The following is a 14882-nucleotide window of genomic DNA, read 5'->3' as shown; positions in this document are numbered from 1 at the left end:
AGAATAATAACATCCTCTCACTTTGGTACTTAAAGTGCTAGCTGCAAGGAAAAGTTTAGATCTATCCCCTTCTGCTTTCATTTTCCCTTAAAAACCCATCTTCTAGACTTATCCACTAATAAGAGGGTAATTATCGTATTCAAAGCTCATATGAGAAAGTTAGATGGCTTAGAGGTCTTAAATTCAAATCTTCTGGTAAGCTTAATACTAAAAATCTTTGATTTCTCCTAGGTTCGAACCTTAGGACAGGCACAGGTTTCCCTGAATATATGGGAGCAAAGTTCCGACTTCGGGATATCAAAAAAAGTAAAAATAAATAAATAAAGCTCATGAGGGCACTCTCACTAGGAGGGTATGCACCCAAATATTTCAACTTAAGAGACGTAATTAAATAAGTATTTTTACCCCAGAAGACAGCAGTCTATTCATATGGATTCATCACCAACACATCTATATAATTAAACGATGAATGTCGGTCACTATCTAAACAAAACTGGAGAGGAATTTCTGGAAGAAAGAATCAACCCATGATTGGCTTATAAAACAAATCTTTGAAGGCACAACCCTGCTTAGGAGGGGGGCCCTGGCCCGATGGCCCCAGAAAAAAAATAATCTACAAGGAAAATAAGAAGGCTGATTCCTAATGAAATGAGATTAAACGGACAAGGTGAAATATTTTTTCTTCCTGAATTGGTACTCGGTAGTCCCCAGGGATAACCGGCTTATCATCTTTGAAACCACCAGAAACTCCTGCAAAAATGGTCGAAAGAAGCAAGCAAAAAACCAACTATCCTGGTTGGACATGGTCTGTACACACTCAACTTTGACCTCGTTCTCGATATCTCACTGGCAAATGGGGAGGTGATGTCATTGAATCTACTTGTTCAAGCTTTCTCCAAGTCTCTCAATAGCAGCACCGACACCACTCTTTGATTCACCCTTTTGAACTGTATTAGGATAAGCAAGTGCTTGATTACCTTCGTTTGCTTTCTCTACAAGCTTCAAATGAAGCCAACCTGTCATTACACTGTTTTGTTTAGTAACAGCATCTACCCTTTTCCAACAAACCTAACCACCACTTTTTTTCCTTTGTTATATTTCATGTGGAAGAGGATTCCAAAAATCATTCTATAAAAGATTATAGTCATGATATAACTTTGGATAGCGAAATATATATGAATAGACTACCAAGAGGGAAGCAAAATGCTGCACCAAGGACAGATCCCAATGCAACGTTCCTGGCACGCCACTTGAGTGATCCTGGCACTGAGACGCCAAATAACAAAACAAGTTAATGAGTTGCAAGGTTAACTTAAAATAACTGTGTGTTTGTATCTTCACACATTTAAACTGCCCTAAGCTTCCAAGTAAAAATTAATAAAACCTGAGATATGGTACAACTCGGTGCAATTAGCTACAAGGAACAGCGAGCAAATAATAAATAATTTTCATTTAGTATAACTACTTACGTATTACACCAAATGTAGCAGCTGTGGCAGAACCAGCTGCAGCAACATTGAAAACGTCATGCACACCACGCTTCTCGGCTAGCAGATTTTGTAAACCATAGAATGCAGCTGTAAACATCCCAAGGCGCACACCACCAACTATTGAGCCTCGTGTAACTCGAATAAATCTTTTCTCCATTGCATCTCTGATTAACCTATATTGTTCACGTTTATCAGGTGTGCTACCCAGCTTCAATGTAACTTCTGCATCCTTGCTCTGCCAATTGCCATAGTGCTCTCAAATTTCATCCAGTTGGACAATTTAAATTTGAATAAACATAAAATAGAGAGTCATTTCAGAAAGGCAAATTGCAAATGATACTGAATAGATTGACTGGAGCGACTGGCATTTATGCATTTAGCATCTCAAATTATATGCCTAACACCCTTTTTTCCTCTTCTTGAGAATTCTCTCTTCTTTTTTTTTACGGCCTAGGATCTAATAGTAAAAAGTACAAAGGATTTAATGATAGAAACTCTCTTTTGATTATTTATTTTTGCTAGAAAACTCAGGGAAAATATTAGGTTTGAACAAATAAAACTTCCTTAAGTGCCTCGACTACCATGAAAACCCCCACCCAAAAGAAGCTAACAAAAAGCTTTCCAATTGTTAACAAACATGGAGAAGCTCTAGTTAAAAACGAATCTCTTTTGTGCTGATACAATCACCATTTGTTGCCTTTATGCATACTAGGATTACTACTCGCTAGTCTTAATGCATGAGATGATCAATTCGAGAGTTTCCATGATCAATACCTCCAAATATTTACATAACTAATGAACCTAAGTTTAGAATGAATGATGATGATATCAAGGAGCACATTATTTACAATATCCCACCGATGTTTCATTTCTTTTCACAACTTCCAAGCATTGAAGCAGCAACAAAACCGCAAAATTATATACTTCTAAAATGCCATTACAATAAAACATTAGGGGAATTCTTCCTTTTACAAAATTAACTTACCACCGAAGCTGCCGCTTCTTTGCTTCCTCCATAAAACATGCCTGCAAACACTCCAATGGTAGTTGCCGTACCCCAGTTCACCATTCCAGGCAATTTGTTAGTACCCTGGTTAAATGGACAACAAGAAGCGACCATTAGGTATGCGGTACACCGATCATATGGGTGACCAGAAAAGCCATTTCTAGATCCAGATAATTATCAACGAACGAAAATTTATTCCCGATTATACTTTAAATTTACATTGCCTCGTCGATTCATAAACTCCAAATCATTATAAAGAAAAACCTAATTCAGTAACCGGGTGGTGCTCGATGATCGCAAAAGAAATGGCCTTCGGATGATGAAAATGTAAAACACGAGAAATGCTAGTTCTGAAAGAGAAACTTACACTTGAGGCCGTTTCTTCGGATTTCTCGGCTGCTTCCATCGTCAAATAGATCTCTCGCTCTATACTTGAGTTAAATGGTAATTCTACTAAACCGAATTCCAGAGAAACATTGATCGCCGGCAGGAATCCTTTCTCCGTCTTATTAATAGATAGAACAATTAGCTCGAGTGAGATTCAGACACTGTCGGAAGTCGAGAGCCAAGCAGAAGCTGCTGAGCTTGTCCGGGGAAAATGCAGGGCCGGAGATGGCTTCAGCCGAGTCGCGCCGTAAATCAAAATTTCATATTCTTTTATGATTCTTATTTAAGAAATCCCTTGTTAGGGCATATTTCTAAATGAAATTTCTTAAAATATATTAAATTATTTTGCAAAGGAAATATATTAAATTATTTTTCCTTCTTTTATATTCTTAGAATATCATTCTTGTATTTAAATCTAACGCATTGTGTCATCACGTAACACTTTTGCTTTAGTCCTCAACTATATATATATATATATATATATTTCAAAAAATACCAAGGATACTAAATTTTAGGTAGATTACTTGACTATATTTATATTTTAGGTAGATTACTTGTCTATATATTTAAAATCCAGTTGGCAAAGAAACAAGTATGATATCAAATGTTAGGTAGTTGACTACTTTAGATGATAATTTCTTTTTTTAAAAGATACTTTGGATCATGATGGTTAACTTTAATTTATAAAAAAATTACTTCATGTATTTTTTAATTTGTAACAAGTTAATATTTAAACTTTTAGTTAGTACCAATTTAATCTTTATAGTTTAAAATTAATAATAATTTAATTCGTATCATGAAAAATCTCATCAAAATTATGTATCAATTTTTATGATATAATGATTCAATTTGGTAATTTAAAGACATGGTTTTTTAGTATAACAATTTATAAACACATTAGGTCTCTTATTAATTTATCAATCTACGTGTGTGTCTCTATATATATATATATAACTTAAAATCTTAATAAAGTTATATATATATCAATCTACGTGTGTGTCTCAATGTTACCAAAGTATTCTTCTGATCCAAAGTTCATATCTCACCTCATATTTTTATTAAACCATTTTTTTGAGCCATGCAAAGTTTCGTATTAAACTAAACCTAGTTAACTTATTATTTGTATTTAATTAAGTATTTATTTATAAGAGCATTAAAATGTATAAAGAACTAATAATATTAATTGAAACCTATTTTTGTTACTTTGGAGAGGCATTCAAATTATAACTCTAAGACGTATGTCATCAAATTTAAACCCGTTTTCATTCACTCACATCATTTTAATATATATTTTTTTTATTTTCAAAATATATCATGGTTAGTTGCATAAGCGTTATTCATGTAAGGGGTTGACAATAGACATTGACCTAAGTGGATGCTATATGTTGGCATTTATAGGCTATCTGTAAACTTTATTATAAGTAGGTGAACCTAATTGGAACACTAATAAATAAATAAAAATTGATGACTGCAAAAAATTAATAAAATAAAAAACTAAAATAGAATATAACAAAAATATTATTTATGCGCTGTCACGTATTTTCATGTTTCACTTTTCGAAGCATGAAATTTATTAAAGGGTAATTAATTAAATGGATGGTTCAAAGAAAAGTGAATAAAGTAGATGACCATTGTGTTTTCTAAAGAGAAGAGAAAAAAAAACCCATGATGACGAGCCAAATTTATAAAATCCCAGTGGTATTAGCCAAATTTTATCCTCCCACCATTAAATATTTGCATGACCTATTCTTTCATATCATAGATACAATTTCTTCTACCTATCTTAATCTTTTTTGTTCTATCTTGAAATACAAATATTTAGTAGACGAGATTTTACGGAAAAATATTTATTCATATTTATAGGAAGAACAACCATTCTTCGAATTTGAAGAGTGAGAAATCACTATTTATAAATTAATCATTTAATTAAAATAAATTTATTTATTAGAATCCTAAGTATCACCCCACTGGCCACTACTACATAAAATAAATGCAAAAACACAAAACTTTTAAAAAATTAATAAATTGGAGTACAAAGTTAGGAGTCAAGTATTTTGCTTTCAAAAGAAATGTACATGAAAAATAAAATCAACAATATAGTAATATTCCCGATTTAATAAAAATAGTCAACATTTTTTTAAAAAACTGGGAAAATTTCTGCTTTCGGTGAGAGAGAGAGAGAGAGAGAGAGAGAGAGAGAGAGAGAAGCACGCACTAGCAGGATTTGAGAAAAAGCAGAAGAAAACCATCAACAAGCAAAAAGAAAACAAAATAAAAAAAATCGATTCAAGATTTACCAATTCAATCCAGATTCTTGAACATTACACTTACACATCCTAATAAAGTTGCCGAAATCATCCCCCTTAAACCCGAGCAATTTCTCCACCGTTGAAGCAAAGTATCATTTCCCCAAATCTCTCTCTCAAACTCCATTTCCTCTCACTTCTTCAGCAATGTCCGCAACTCTCCTAATTCCCCTCTCTCTCAGCCTCCTCCTCGCCTCTCTTTCCCCACTCAGTTCCGGCAACATCCACGCAGACGCGTGCCGGTCCTTCTGCGGCAACATCACCGTCGACTATCCGTTCGCGCTCCAGTACGGCTGCGGCCATCCCGGCTACCGCGACCTCCTTTACTGCATGAACGATGTCCTCATGTTCCACATCCGATCCGGATCCTACCGAGTCTTGGACATCGACTACGCTTACGAAGCCCTAACGCTCCACGACCCGCACATGTCGACCTGCGACACCATCGTCCTCGGCGGCAGAGGCAACGGCTTCGACGTCGAGGAGTGGCGGGCGCCGTACCTGAATCCGGCGGCCGACAACGCCTTCCTCCTCATCGGATGCTCCGCCCAATCGCCGCTCTTCCAGGGGTTCCCGAGCAAGCACCTGGCCTGTAGAAACATTTCGGGAATGGGGTGTGAGGAGTATTACGACTGCCCCGCGTGGGATCTGTTGGGCCACAGGCGTCCGGGCCGGGTTTACGGATCAGGCCCACCGGAGTGCTGTGCGGTTCCTTTTGGATCCATTAAGGGCATAAATCTGACGAAGCTTCAGTGTGAAGGCTACAGCAGCGCCTATAGCCTGGCCCCGTTGAGGATTAATGGGCCTGATGAGTGGGCCTATGGAATTCGTGTGAAGTATACGGTCCAGGCAAATGAAGACTTCTGTAGAGCGTGCCAAGCCACTGGCGGCACGTGTGGGTACGGTACGGACGGTGTTAGACAGCTGTGCATGTGTGGTACCTCCAACTCTACCTCCACCTGTGATTTTGGTAGGTTTCGGACCTTTTTCTCGTCTTTTATTTGTAAGAATCGTTTTCAAAATTGCTGAAAAATTTTGGAGCCGATAATTTTTTCTTTTTCTTGTTTCACTTTCAAATTTTCTTAATTAAAAATAAAATCATTATGCTATCATTTTCAACTAATAAAATGTATAATATATGTTCAAAAGTAAATATAATATAATTTTTTATTATTTTATTTAAAAATTACTCCATGCAAAACTTTTGGTTTTTTAATTATAAAATTTGAGAGAATAACAGACCACTACGAGACGTATTTTTTTAAAATTTAAAAAACAAACAATTAATATTTTTGTTGAGCAATTAAAACAAACAAGTAAATAATTACTAAATATATTTTGTTTTTATTTTTTGAAAAAAATAAATAAATCAAAACGAAAAAACGAAAATCTTATCAAAAGAACGAGGTTATCACAGCCACATACACAAGTCATTTAATTCATGTTTTATTAAATTAAAGGCTTGGTTTTAAATTTTAAGCTTTTTGAAATTTTAAAACTCTTTCAATTATGTTTTTTCAAATTTTGGATTGTGCTTTTATTTTAACTACCAATTAGTTTAGTCAATTATCGACCACATCAAAGATAATATAATAAGGCGCAGAGATTATGAACTAACTTTATAATTTAACATGTTAAACTTTATAATCTAACAATTATTTATTTATTTATTTTAATCTATATGAATTTTAAAATTTGAAGGATTTGACCTCTTTCGAGGACAGTTGTTTAAACTTACTCCAATAAATGGGCTAGTCAATATCTGCAGACTTAATATAATTGTTTCATAGTACCTTTATTTATTATTATTATTATTTTCATATTTCTGGAAACGATCAATAATTGAGATAGGCAATCAATAATATACACACTGTAATCAATGTATTTTAGTCTTTATTGAACCATCAATTATGCAATTTGCAGTTATGAGCTCATTATCAACGAGTAGCTGGAAAACGTGGGCAATAACAAAAAGCATATTCGCAGGTAAAATAATTTTTTTTTTGAAATAGGTAAAATATATGATTGAAATTTAGGTTGCAATACATTTTTAAAAAATATATAACTTTTATGGGTTGGTGTCCATTTCAAAATAAACTATATAAGTTTGAAAAATAGTATAAGAAAGATGACTGACAAGTAATAAGTGATTGGATTTTGTTAACTTTATATATTCTATAATAAATGGGGGGTTCAAAATCTCTTCTTCCTCCTGTGCGACTTGTCTAAAATTAGATCATATCTAATCAAAAATAATGTTTCGTTTCAAATTAATTTTTCAGAACTTTCGTTCTAAATATGATATAGAATGGAGCTATCGTTCTAGACTATTATAGTTCTGGTTTGAAACGAGATATCCAATTTAGAATAAGAACTTAATTGTTAGTTCAACAATACGTGTATGTAGAGAATCAAATCTACAATTTTTTTTAGTCAATAATATATATATTTTTGACTCGATGAACTATACTCAGGTGGGTGACAATAAATATTTCTTAAACCTAAGAAGTAAATAAATGTGTATTTCATTGTATTATCATCTTGATTTTTGTATAATCGAATTATATGAAAATATGATTGTAGGAAGCTTGATGCTGATGTTACAGTAGTCAAAGAAGAGCCAGTTATAAAAAGTGGGAGATTCTGGATGTACACGTGTATGGACCGAGAATTGGAATCAATTTATAAATTTTGAGCAATTCATATATTTAATGCATCAGATTCAGGAGTAGAATATTTTAAGATCTTTAAATGTTATTTTATTTATTTTATTTTATTGAAGATTGAGTGATTTTTGTGTCAATTTTCGTTATTTTTAATTACATTTTTTTATAGCAATTACAAAGAAGAATTTGGAAGAAAGATCAGTTTGATGATGATTGAGGAATGGTATATTTTCAAAATCAACATTTAATTTTTTAGAACAAAAATTATGGAAAATATGTTTTGATTGTTATTATTTACCATTATTTTTCTTGTAATCTTCATGTGTAATTTTTTTTTTATTAAATTTGCCGTGGAATTCAAATTTCAACTTTTTTGTCTATCATATATGCATTTGAACTCTACTCCTATGGAAAAAAAAGTTATTTAATATAAAAGTATGTATCTACCCTATCAAGGAAAAAAAATTACAAATCTACACCTAACTCATTTTTTGGTAGATCGTGACATTAAATTTTATAAAGCATTTAAGAGAACTAGTATATTTACACTTAAAAATGTACTAGTATATTACTACATGGCACATAAAAGATTTAAAAAATACCACAATTAATTAAAAATAATATAAAAAATTAAGTGTTTAGGATAAATGACAATAAATGTAATGTCGGGTGAAATAACTTATAGTTCTAGTCTTCCCGAAAAGTTATGAAATTTTTAAAATTCAGACTCATTTAAAGTTATATATATAATTACATATAATTAAAGATAATATTTTAAAAATGTGAAAAGACAAAACTTTTCCTATTTAAAAATTTTAAATTTCATACATTTATTAATTATATGGTGTTTTAAATTTAATTAGTTCAATGTTAAATTTCTAATAATTATAGTTTTAGTTAATAAATATCTTATTGATTTTTTGTTCTAATTTTTAGGATTATGAACTTATCATTTTTTTTCTTGAAAAAAAGGTTCTCATAACTACACATTTCATAGTTACTTTTACTCATTTGAATCAATATTATATTGTTTGTGTAATTAATTTATAAATATAATCCAATACTATCATGAAAATAATATTATATTATACTACTTTTATAATATTTATTTTTAGTATATTTTTAACTTATTATATTAATTTTAATGAGTTACGATTAATTTATATTTAATGAAATAAATATACTTTACAATTATAATTAAATATATTATTAATTAACTACTAATAACTTTTAATGTTAATTTAAATAGAATATTTATAGTTGTGTTGTTAGCTAATTTTTCATTTAATACTTACTAAAAATGTTACTTTCATTTTGAAAAAACTAAAAAAATAACTATCATTATTTCTTAATGTTAAAATGAGAGAAAATGGAGGAATAAGCATGTTAAATTGATAAACTAACACAATCAATCATAATTAAATTTCAAAATTATAATCAGCATAAACTCCTAGCAATACCAATTGTAAAATAATTTATAAATCAATATACTCAATGTAGTATGCAGTTGGACACTATAACACTATCAAGTATATGAAGTTTAAAAAGAATAAATAAATAAATGAAAATAAGTAAACGAAAAGATAAAAAGTTTTTTTTTAAACAAAAATAAAGTTAAATAGATATAGAAATAAGTAGAGGTACTATATATATAGATAAGTTGGAAAATTATTGGAACCACTTTTTGAGTTCAATTATTAATTTCAATGCTAACATGATAAGTTGTTAGTAATAAATAGGCAAAAACTTTTAATATACATAACTTTTCCCTTGTTTTTTTTCTAATATGTAACTTTTCACTTGTTAAAGTTATTAAAAACGTTAATATATCAAATTAAAAAATATAACATGGTCATATTTTAATTTTGAAAAAAAAAACGTCAAAATGAGTATATACTCAACGGTAAATAACATATATCTCCAATCAAAATATTGTAAGTTAGATCTCCACCCCACCTTAATCAAGACATATTTTGTTAACTTATAACATATTAATCATATATTGCACGAAATTTAAGGGAGGTTCAAGGCCCGAGCCCTTAATAAATATGGACTCCATAGGGTGATGGCGGAGTGACAAAGATGGAGGAGGAGAAAGGAAGAAGAAATAAATATATTTTACCAATTAAAAGTCAAAAAGTTCAAGAACTCTTTGAAACATTTTTCCAAATCTCAAGGATTAAAATTTTATTTTGCCCTTAATTGATTATTAGAAATATACTAGTAGTAGCATGCCAAATAATTTATAAATTAAAAAATAAGAGATAGTTATATTAAGATTATCTCTTTTTAATATATTACAGGTTATAAATATAAATAAAAACAAGTTAAAAACTAAATTAAAACAATATAGATTAAATGTTAATACGAGCATAACTCCAACCAAGTGGTTGTGAGTTCGAATCCCCTCCCCAACATGTTGTATTCAAAAAAAGAAAATGTTAATACGAGCTTAATTAAGTCTAAAAAAATATAATACGAGCTTAATTGATTGTTTTTTTTTATGCCGAGCTTAATTAATTGATTAGGACACATAGGTGGGACAAAATGGTTAAATTAAAACTAACTTTAAATTTTATGAGCCAAATTAATAATTTAACTTCATTAATACTTTGATGCGTTACTCCGTCAAAAAAGAAAAAAGAAAACTTTGATTGGTTGGATTAGGCTGAAATTGACACGTATTACTTCTCATGCATGGAAGAATCACAAAAGCAAAAGGGGGCGTTTCTGATGTCGGGTCCGTTTCGGCCCCTTCCTAAATTTTGGTGGGACCCACAATAGAATTTGAAACGACATGTAGTTTAAGTTACCCGTCTTCGTTAAATAATTACTGAATAAAAATAAAGATATTCGGAAACCGAACAAAAAACCACCGCTGTGGGGGTGGGGCCGACCGGCGATTACGGAGCCGAAACTACGTTGACGACATATCGGACGACTAGTTGAAATAGTCGTGGAACTCCCCACAAGGTCCAAGCCTGGTTTCGACTTCATTACAATGGCATTCTCCTTCTGCCCATCTCCGATTTCTTTACTTACTTTCACTTCCCATCCTGAAGCAGCTCCACAGTGTTTCACCACCTTCGATTGTCTCAATACTCAAGAAAGGCGAAGCAGTAACAGGTTTCGAGCTTTGAATTTACACCTTCCACCCCCGATTTTCAACTCAGGACCGGAGATTTTAGCTTCAAGAACGGTGCCCAGTGCTGCGTCACCTGCAGCTGTTGCAAATTCGACCGCGCCAATCACTTCATTTAGTAAAGTATGTAATGTGATGGGTTAATTGGTTTTTTCCTCATCTTCGTTTCCTGGATTTTCTGCGTTTGGGAGTGTTTTTCTTTTTGGGATTTTTGTTTATGTTGTCTGTTTTGGGTTTAAACAGTTGATTGAATCTCTGATTAATCGCGTGGATTTGTCGGAGGATGAAGCCGAAGCGTCTCTGGAGTATCTTCTTAATGATGCCAACGAGGCATCAATTAGTGCTTTTCTTGTGTTGCTTAGGGCCAAAGGAGAGACTTATGAAGAAGTAAGTCCGTCATTTGAACTACTTTTTGAGTTTGTGTTGGTCATTGTTCCAAAGAATTAGTTAAGACGTTGCGAATCATTGCATATTCGATATACTCTGTGTTTGTGTTAGTCGTTGTTTCAAAGAATAAATATATAGTTAAAAATCAAATTAGGAAGAACAGTAGAGTAATTTCTGTAATCGTTTTTGTTTTTTCAAAATAAAGAAGAAGACTTGGTTTGTTCGAAGCTTTCCCCTTTTATTGTGAATGTTAAATGCATGATCAAAGGTCACTAAGAATAGGCATGGTAGAAACATTAATGAGTGATTGAATATGGAGATAAACATGAAAGGAGGAGTTATTTGAAAGGACTTTTATGATTAAGCAGATTGTGGGACTTGCGAGGGCGATGATCAAGCATAGTGTGAAGGTGGATGGCTTATTTGATGCCGTTGACATTGTTGGAACAGGTGGTGATGGAGCAAACACAGTAAACATCTCAACTGGTGCTTCAATACTTGCTGCAGCATGCGGCACAAAGGTTGCTAAGGTGAGAATAAAATTGTTTTGGTGCACTTGTGATGATTTTTTAAAACATATTTGAAAGATTATACGCACTAAGTAGAGATAACAGTTATCAAATGGTCATATTGCAGCAAGGAAACCGTTCGAGTTCTTCTGCATGTGGAAGTGCTGATGTCTTAGAGGCATTGGGGGTAGTTATTGATTTGGGACCTGAGGTTGGTGCTTTACTGACTTTGTTTTAAGCTTTTTACTAGTACAATGTGGTTCTTCTTTGTTGATTATGCTATATAGATGGTTCTACTTATAACATGGTATTGTTGACATCACAAGATGATGTCAATAAATTGACAGTCTGTACTTCACTGATATTGATACACTATTACATGCACCAAACTTCCAAATCATTTTAGTGGGGTTGTAAATTGGAAAAAATAAATTATGCCCCAAGTTACAGTTCCATTGGCAAGGGCTTGAGGTCTCTTAGTTGTACTGGCTTAGAGATCCAGAGTTCAAACTTTTGGGTCTTAATACTAAAAATCTTTAATGTCTTTCGGGTTCAGTCCTTGGAATGGGTGTGGGTATCCCTGGATGTAGGAGACAAAGGTTCGAGCCTCGGTTATCAAAAAAAAAAAAAAAGATTACTAAACATGCATCCGTCAGCAGGGTCATCATATTCATTCCGTGATTACTCTCTTAGGCATTCTTTTTGGCTGTTGCCTCATAAGACATTGTAGAAGTGAACATATATAACAGGGCATAAACTGTGATGAAAAAATCATGCGAGAATTTCCAAGTCATGATGCCCTTCTTTTTTTCTTAACCTGTGTGGATGGAAGAGCCAAAAGTGTCATGTTTTTCTGTGGAAATAGTTTATATTCATGCCGATAATTAAGTTGTTCTTGATCTTTTGAAACAGGGAGTTGCAAGGTGCGTTGATGAAGCAGGAATTGGCTTCATGATGGCTCCCAAATACCATCCTGCAATGAAGATTGTCAGTCCTGTCAGGAAGAAGCTAAAAGTAAAAACTGCATTTAACATACTGGGCCCTATGCTTAATCCGGCTAGAGTTCCTTATGCCGTTGTTGGTGTATTTTCTGAGAACTTGGTAAGGTTTTTTTCTGGCCCCACTGGGCAAAGTCCTGAATTATAATTTCATTCCCCTCCCTATTGGTAAGCGGGTGCATTTATTCTTCCCCATATTTATGCATTCTTAATTTGATGGAGTACTGTGTTGCTGAATGGTCTTATTGATGTTAATGCAATTGGTTTTCCGTCAAAGTCATACTTTTGAATTGTGAGCTAACAATTGTCATTCAGCTCTAACAAATGCAATCTTCAGCAGAATAGTTAATGGCTTTACTATTTTAACGATGCTACTGTATGTACTCCAGAAAATGTGATCTGTAAGGCTTAGATTACACCTTTCAATTAACTTGCAGACATATCTTATTTTATTTGTATTTAATTCATCAACTTTGTATTTGAATGGGTTGTGTAGTTGTATTTAATTAAGGAATAAAACAACTTTTTTTTTTCTCTTAGAAGCATTGTTTTGAAGAAGTTTGTAGTTCCCTTGTGAGTTGTTTTCCATTTCTATGATGCATTCAGTTAAAAGCTTTTGGTGTATATATTTGCAATATCATTTTGTGGTTGGCTATCCTTCCTAACTTCATTTGTGAGCATGTTGTTCATTAAACTGTTTGGATGGACAGGTCTCCAAAATGGCTAAAGCATTGCAACTATTTGGCATGAAAAGAGCATTAGTAGTTCACTCTGAGGGTTTAGATGAGATGAGCCCCCTTGGTGAGATTTGCTTTTCAGATTCTATAGACACTCATGGTCAAATATACCGCTCTCTCCATCTTGGTGCTTTATATATAACTCGTATCTTACTATTGAGTATATGTTATGCAGGACCAGGACTAATCCTAGATGTAACACCCGAAAAGATTGAAAAGTTTGCATTTGATCCACGTAATAATCTTCTATGTCTATGTTAAGTTTATCATTGTATGTGATCATCAACTAGAAAATTTCATCTGAAAGTCTTTTAAATTTGTGCAATAGTGGATTTTGGCATCCCTCGCTGCACGGTAGAGGACCTGCGAGGTGGAGACCCCGAGTATAATGCAGAGGTCATGAAGCGTGTGTTATCTGGGGAAAAGGGGCATATTGCAGATGCACTTGTATGTATATCCTGTAATGAAGTATTTTATATATGCACACGCTGAAAATATGCTGAATTACCAAAACTATCTATACAGATCCTGAATGCCGCTGCAGCCCTTCTGGTTAGCTGCAAAGTGACCACCTTGGCCAAGGGAATCGAGTTAGCTCGCGAAACTCAACAGTCTGGAAAGGCCATGAAGACACTTGATTTATGGATAGAACTCTCCAATGTAGGTAGTCTCCATTTCTGAATTTCCATCTCTTTAGTAGCCAGTAGTAGTACTCTAAGTCTTCTCATTCCCAGTCTTCGAACGATTGCAGAAACTAAAAGAAGTATATGCCTAGGAGCACTTGAACTGAACTTGAACCGTTGAGTAATTTTAAGAAGACAGAGCTGGTTTTGATTTTCCGGCATCCATCAGCTTCATCCGACAGCTTGAGCTGACATCCTATAATGATCAAATCAAAAAATAAGCTATTCAAAGAAAATACACACTTTTTTTTTTTTCTGACCAAGGGTACAGTTGAGGGCGAGAGGATTTGAACTAAGGTTTCAAATCAATCGAGCTAGCACTAGAAGACTGAAAAATAACTCAAACTCTCAACTGTGGTGAAGTTTGTAGAGAATCCTTTTCTAATATTTTTAATAAGGGTGTGTGTTCAAATTTTAAGTTTGGGCATTTAGTTTGAGGAATTTAATATTGTTGTGTTGTGTTTACATTACCAATAAAAGAAAAAAGTATATGTATGATCGTGTTTTATATTTTGTACTAAAAGAACTTTTTGTACAAGGATGCAGCGTTGCAAACAGAATATGCTACATA

General features: G+C 33.0%; 3 protein-coding genes across 6 annotated transcripts; 2 read left to right on the top strand and 1 right to left on the bottom strand.

Moving 5' to 3' along the window:
- Nucleotides 1–430: 430 nt before the first annotated feature.
- LOC111008556 (Mitochondrial import inner membrane translocase subunit Tim17/Tim22/Tim23 family protein) lies at nucleotides 431–3168 on the bottom strand. The gene is made up of 5 exons (XM_022281290.2): nucleotides 2864–3168; nucleotides 2476–2580; nucleotides 1470–1725; nucleotides 1189–1266; nucleotides 431–1016 (listed from the first exon to the last, which is right to left on the bottom strand). Exons 1-5 carry the CDS (start codon nucleotides 2900–2902, stop codon nucleotides 877–879), a joined length of 618 nt encoding a protein of 205 aa, XP_022136982.1. The 5' UTR covers nucleotides 2903–3168; the 3' UTR covers nucleotides 431–876.
- Nucleotides 3169–5311: 2143 nt separating this feature from the next.
- LOC111008993 (wall-associated receptor kinase galacturonan-binding protein) lies at nucleotides 5312–7965 on the top strand. Its single transcript, XM_022281886.2, has 3 exons — nucleotides 5312–6159; nucleotides 7113–7175; nucleotides 7773–7965. The coding sequence occupies exons 1-3, from the start codon at nucleotides 5337–5339 to the stop codon at nucleotides 7796–7798; spliced, it is 912 nt and encodes a 303-aa protein (XP_022137578.2). The 5' UTR covers nucleotides 5312–5336; the 3' UTR covers nucleotides 7799–7965.
- Nucleotides 7966–10748: 2783 nt separating this feature from the next.
- TRP1 (tryptophan biosynthesis 1) lies at nucleotides 10749–14729 on the top strand. Of its 4 annotated transcripts, none has more exons than XM_022281545.2 (10): nucleotides 10749–11120; nucleotides 11241–11384; nucleotides 11753–11914; nucleotides 12021–12104; nucleotides 12806–12994; nucleotides 13602–13692; nucleotides 13804–13863; nucleotides 13957–14075; nucleotides 14154–14288; nucleotides 14363–14729. In XM_022281545.2, exons 1-10 carry the CDS (start codon nucleotides 10857–10859, stop codon nucleotides 14384–14386), a joined length of 1272 nt encoding a protein of 423 aa, XP_022137237.1. In that variant the 5' UTR covers nucleotides 10749–10856; the 3' UTR covers nucleotides 14387–14729. The 4 variants fall into 4 exon arrangements, with proteins under 4 accessions (XP_022137237.1, XP_087977957.1, XP_022137235.1 ...); XM_088121831.1 differs by having other exon boundaries at nucleotides 14154–14292; XM_022281543.2 differs by having other exon boundaries at nucleotides 10750–11120; nucleotides 14154–14292; nucleotides 14380–14729.
- The last annotated feature ends 153 nt before the right edge of the window (nucleotides 14730–14882 follow it).

This window comes from Momordica charantia (genome assembly GCF_013281855.1).
Source record: "Momordica charantia cultivar OHB3-1 chromosome 3 unlocalized genomic scaffold, Mcharantia_2.0 BLBB01000003.1, whole genome shotgun sequence".
NCBI classification, from domain to species: Eukaryota; Viridiplantae; Streptophyta; class Magnoliopsida; order Cucurbitales; family Cucurbitaceae; genus Momordica; species Momordica charantia.
The sequence above is the reverse complement of the archived record's forward strand: the minus strand, read 5'-3'. Positions and strand labels throughout refer to the sequence as shown.

Coding starts and splice junctions, on each gene's coding strand:
- LOC111008556 (XM_022281290.2), bottom strand. CDS start 2,902: ATGGAAGCAGCCGAGAAATCCGAAGAAACGGCCTCAAGT. Junction 2,581..2,863: donor CCGAAGAAACGGCCTCAAGT/GTAAGTTTCTCT, acceptor CCATTTAACCAG/GGTACTAACAAATTGCCTGG. Junction 1,017..1,188: donor AGCATTTTGCTTCCCTCTTG/GTAGTCTATTCA, acceptor GTGTAATGACAG/GTTGGCTTCATTTGAAGCTT.
- LOC111008993 (XM_022281886.2), top strand. CDS start 5,337: ATGTCCGCAACTCTCCTAATTCCCCTCTCTCTCAGCCTCCTCCTCGCC. Junction 6,160..7,112: donor TACCTCCACCTGTGATTTTG/GTAGGTTTCGGA, acceptor TGCAATTTGCAG/TTATGAGCTCATTATCAACG. Junction 7,176..7,772: donor AACAAAAAGCATATTCGCAG/GTAAAATAATTT, acceptor ATATGATTGTAG/GAAGCTTGATGCTGATGTTA.
- TRP1 (XM_022281543.2), top strand. CDS start 10,857: ATGGCATTCTCCTTCTGCCCATCTCCGATTTCTTTACTTACTTTCACT. Junction 11,385..11,752: donor AAGGAGAGACTTATGAAGAA/GTAAGTCCGTCA, acceptor ATGATTAAGCAG/ATTGTGGGACTTGCGAGGGC. Junction 12,995..13,601: donor GTGTATTTTCTGAGAACTTG/GTAAGGTTTTTT, acceptor TTGGATGGACAG/GTCTCCAAAATGGCTAAAGC.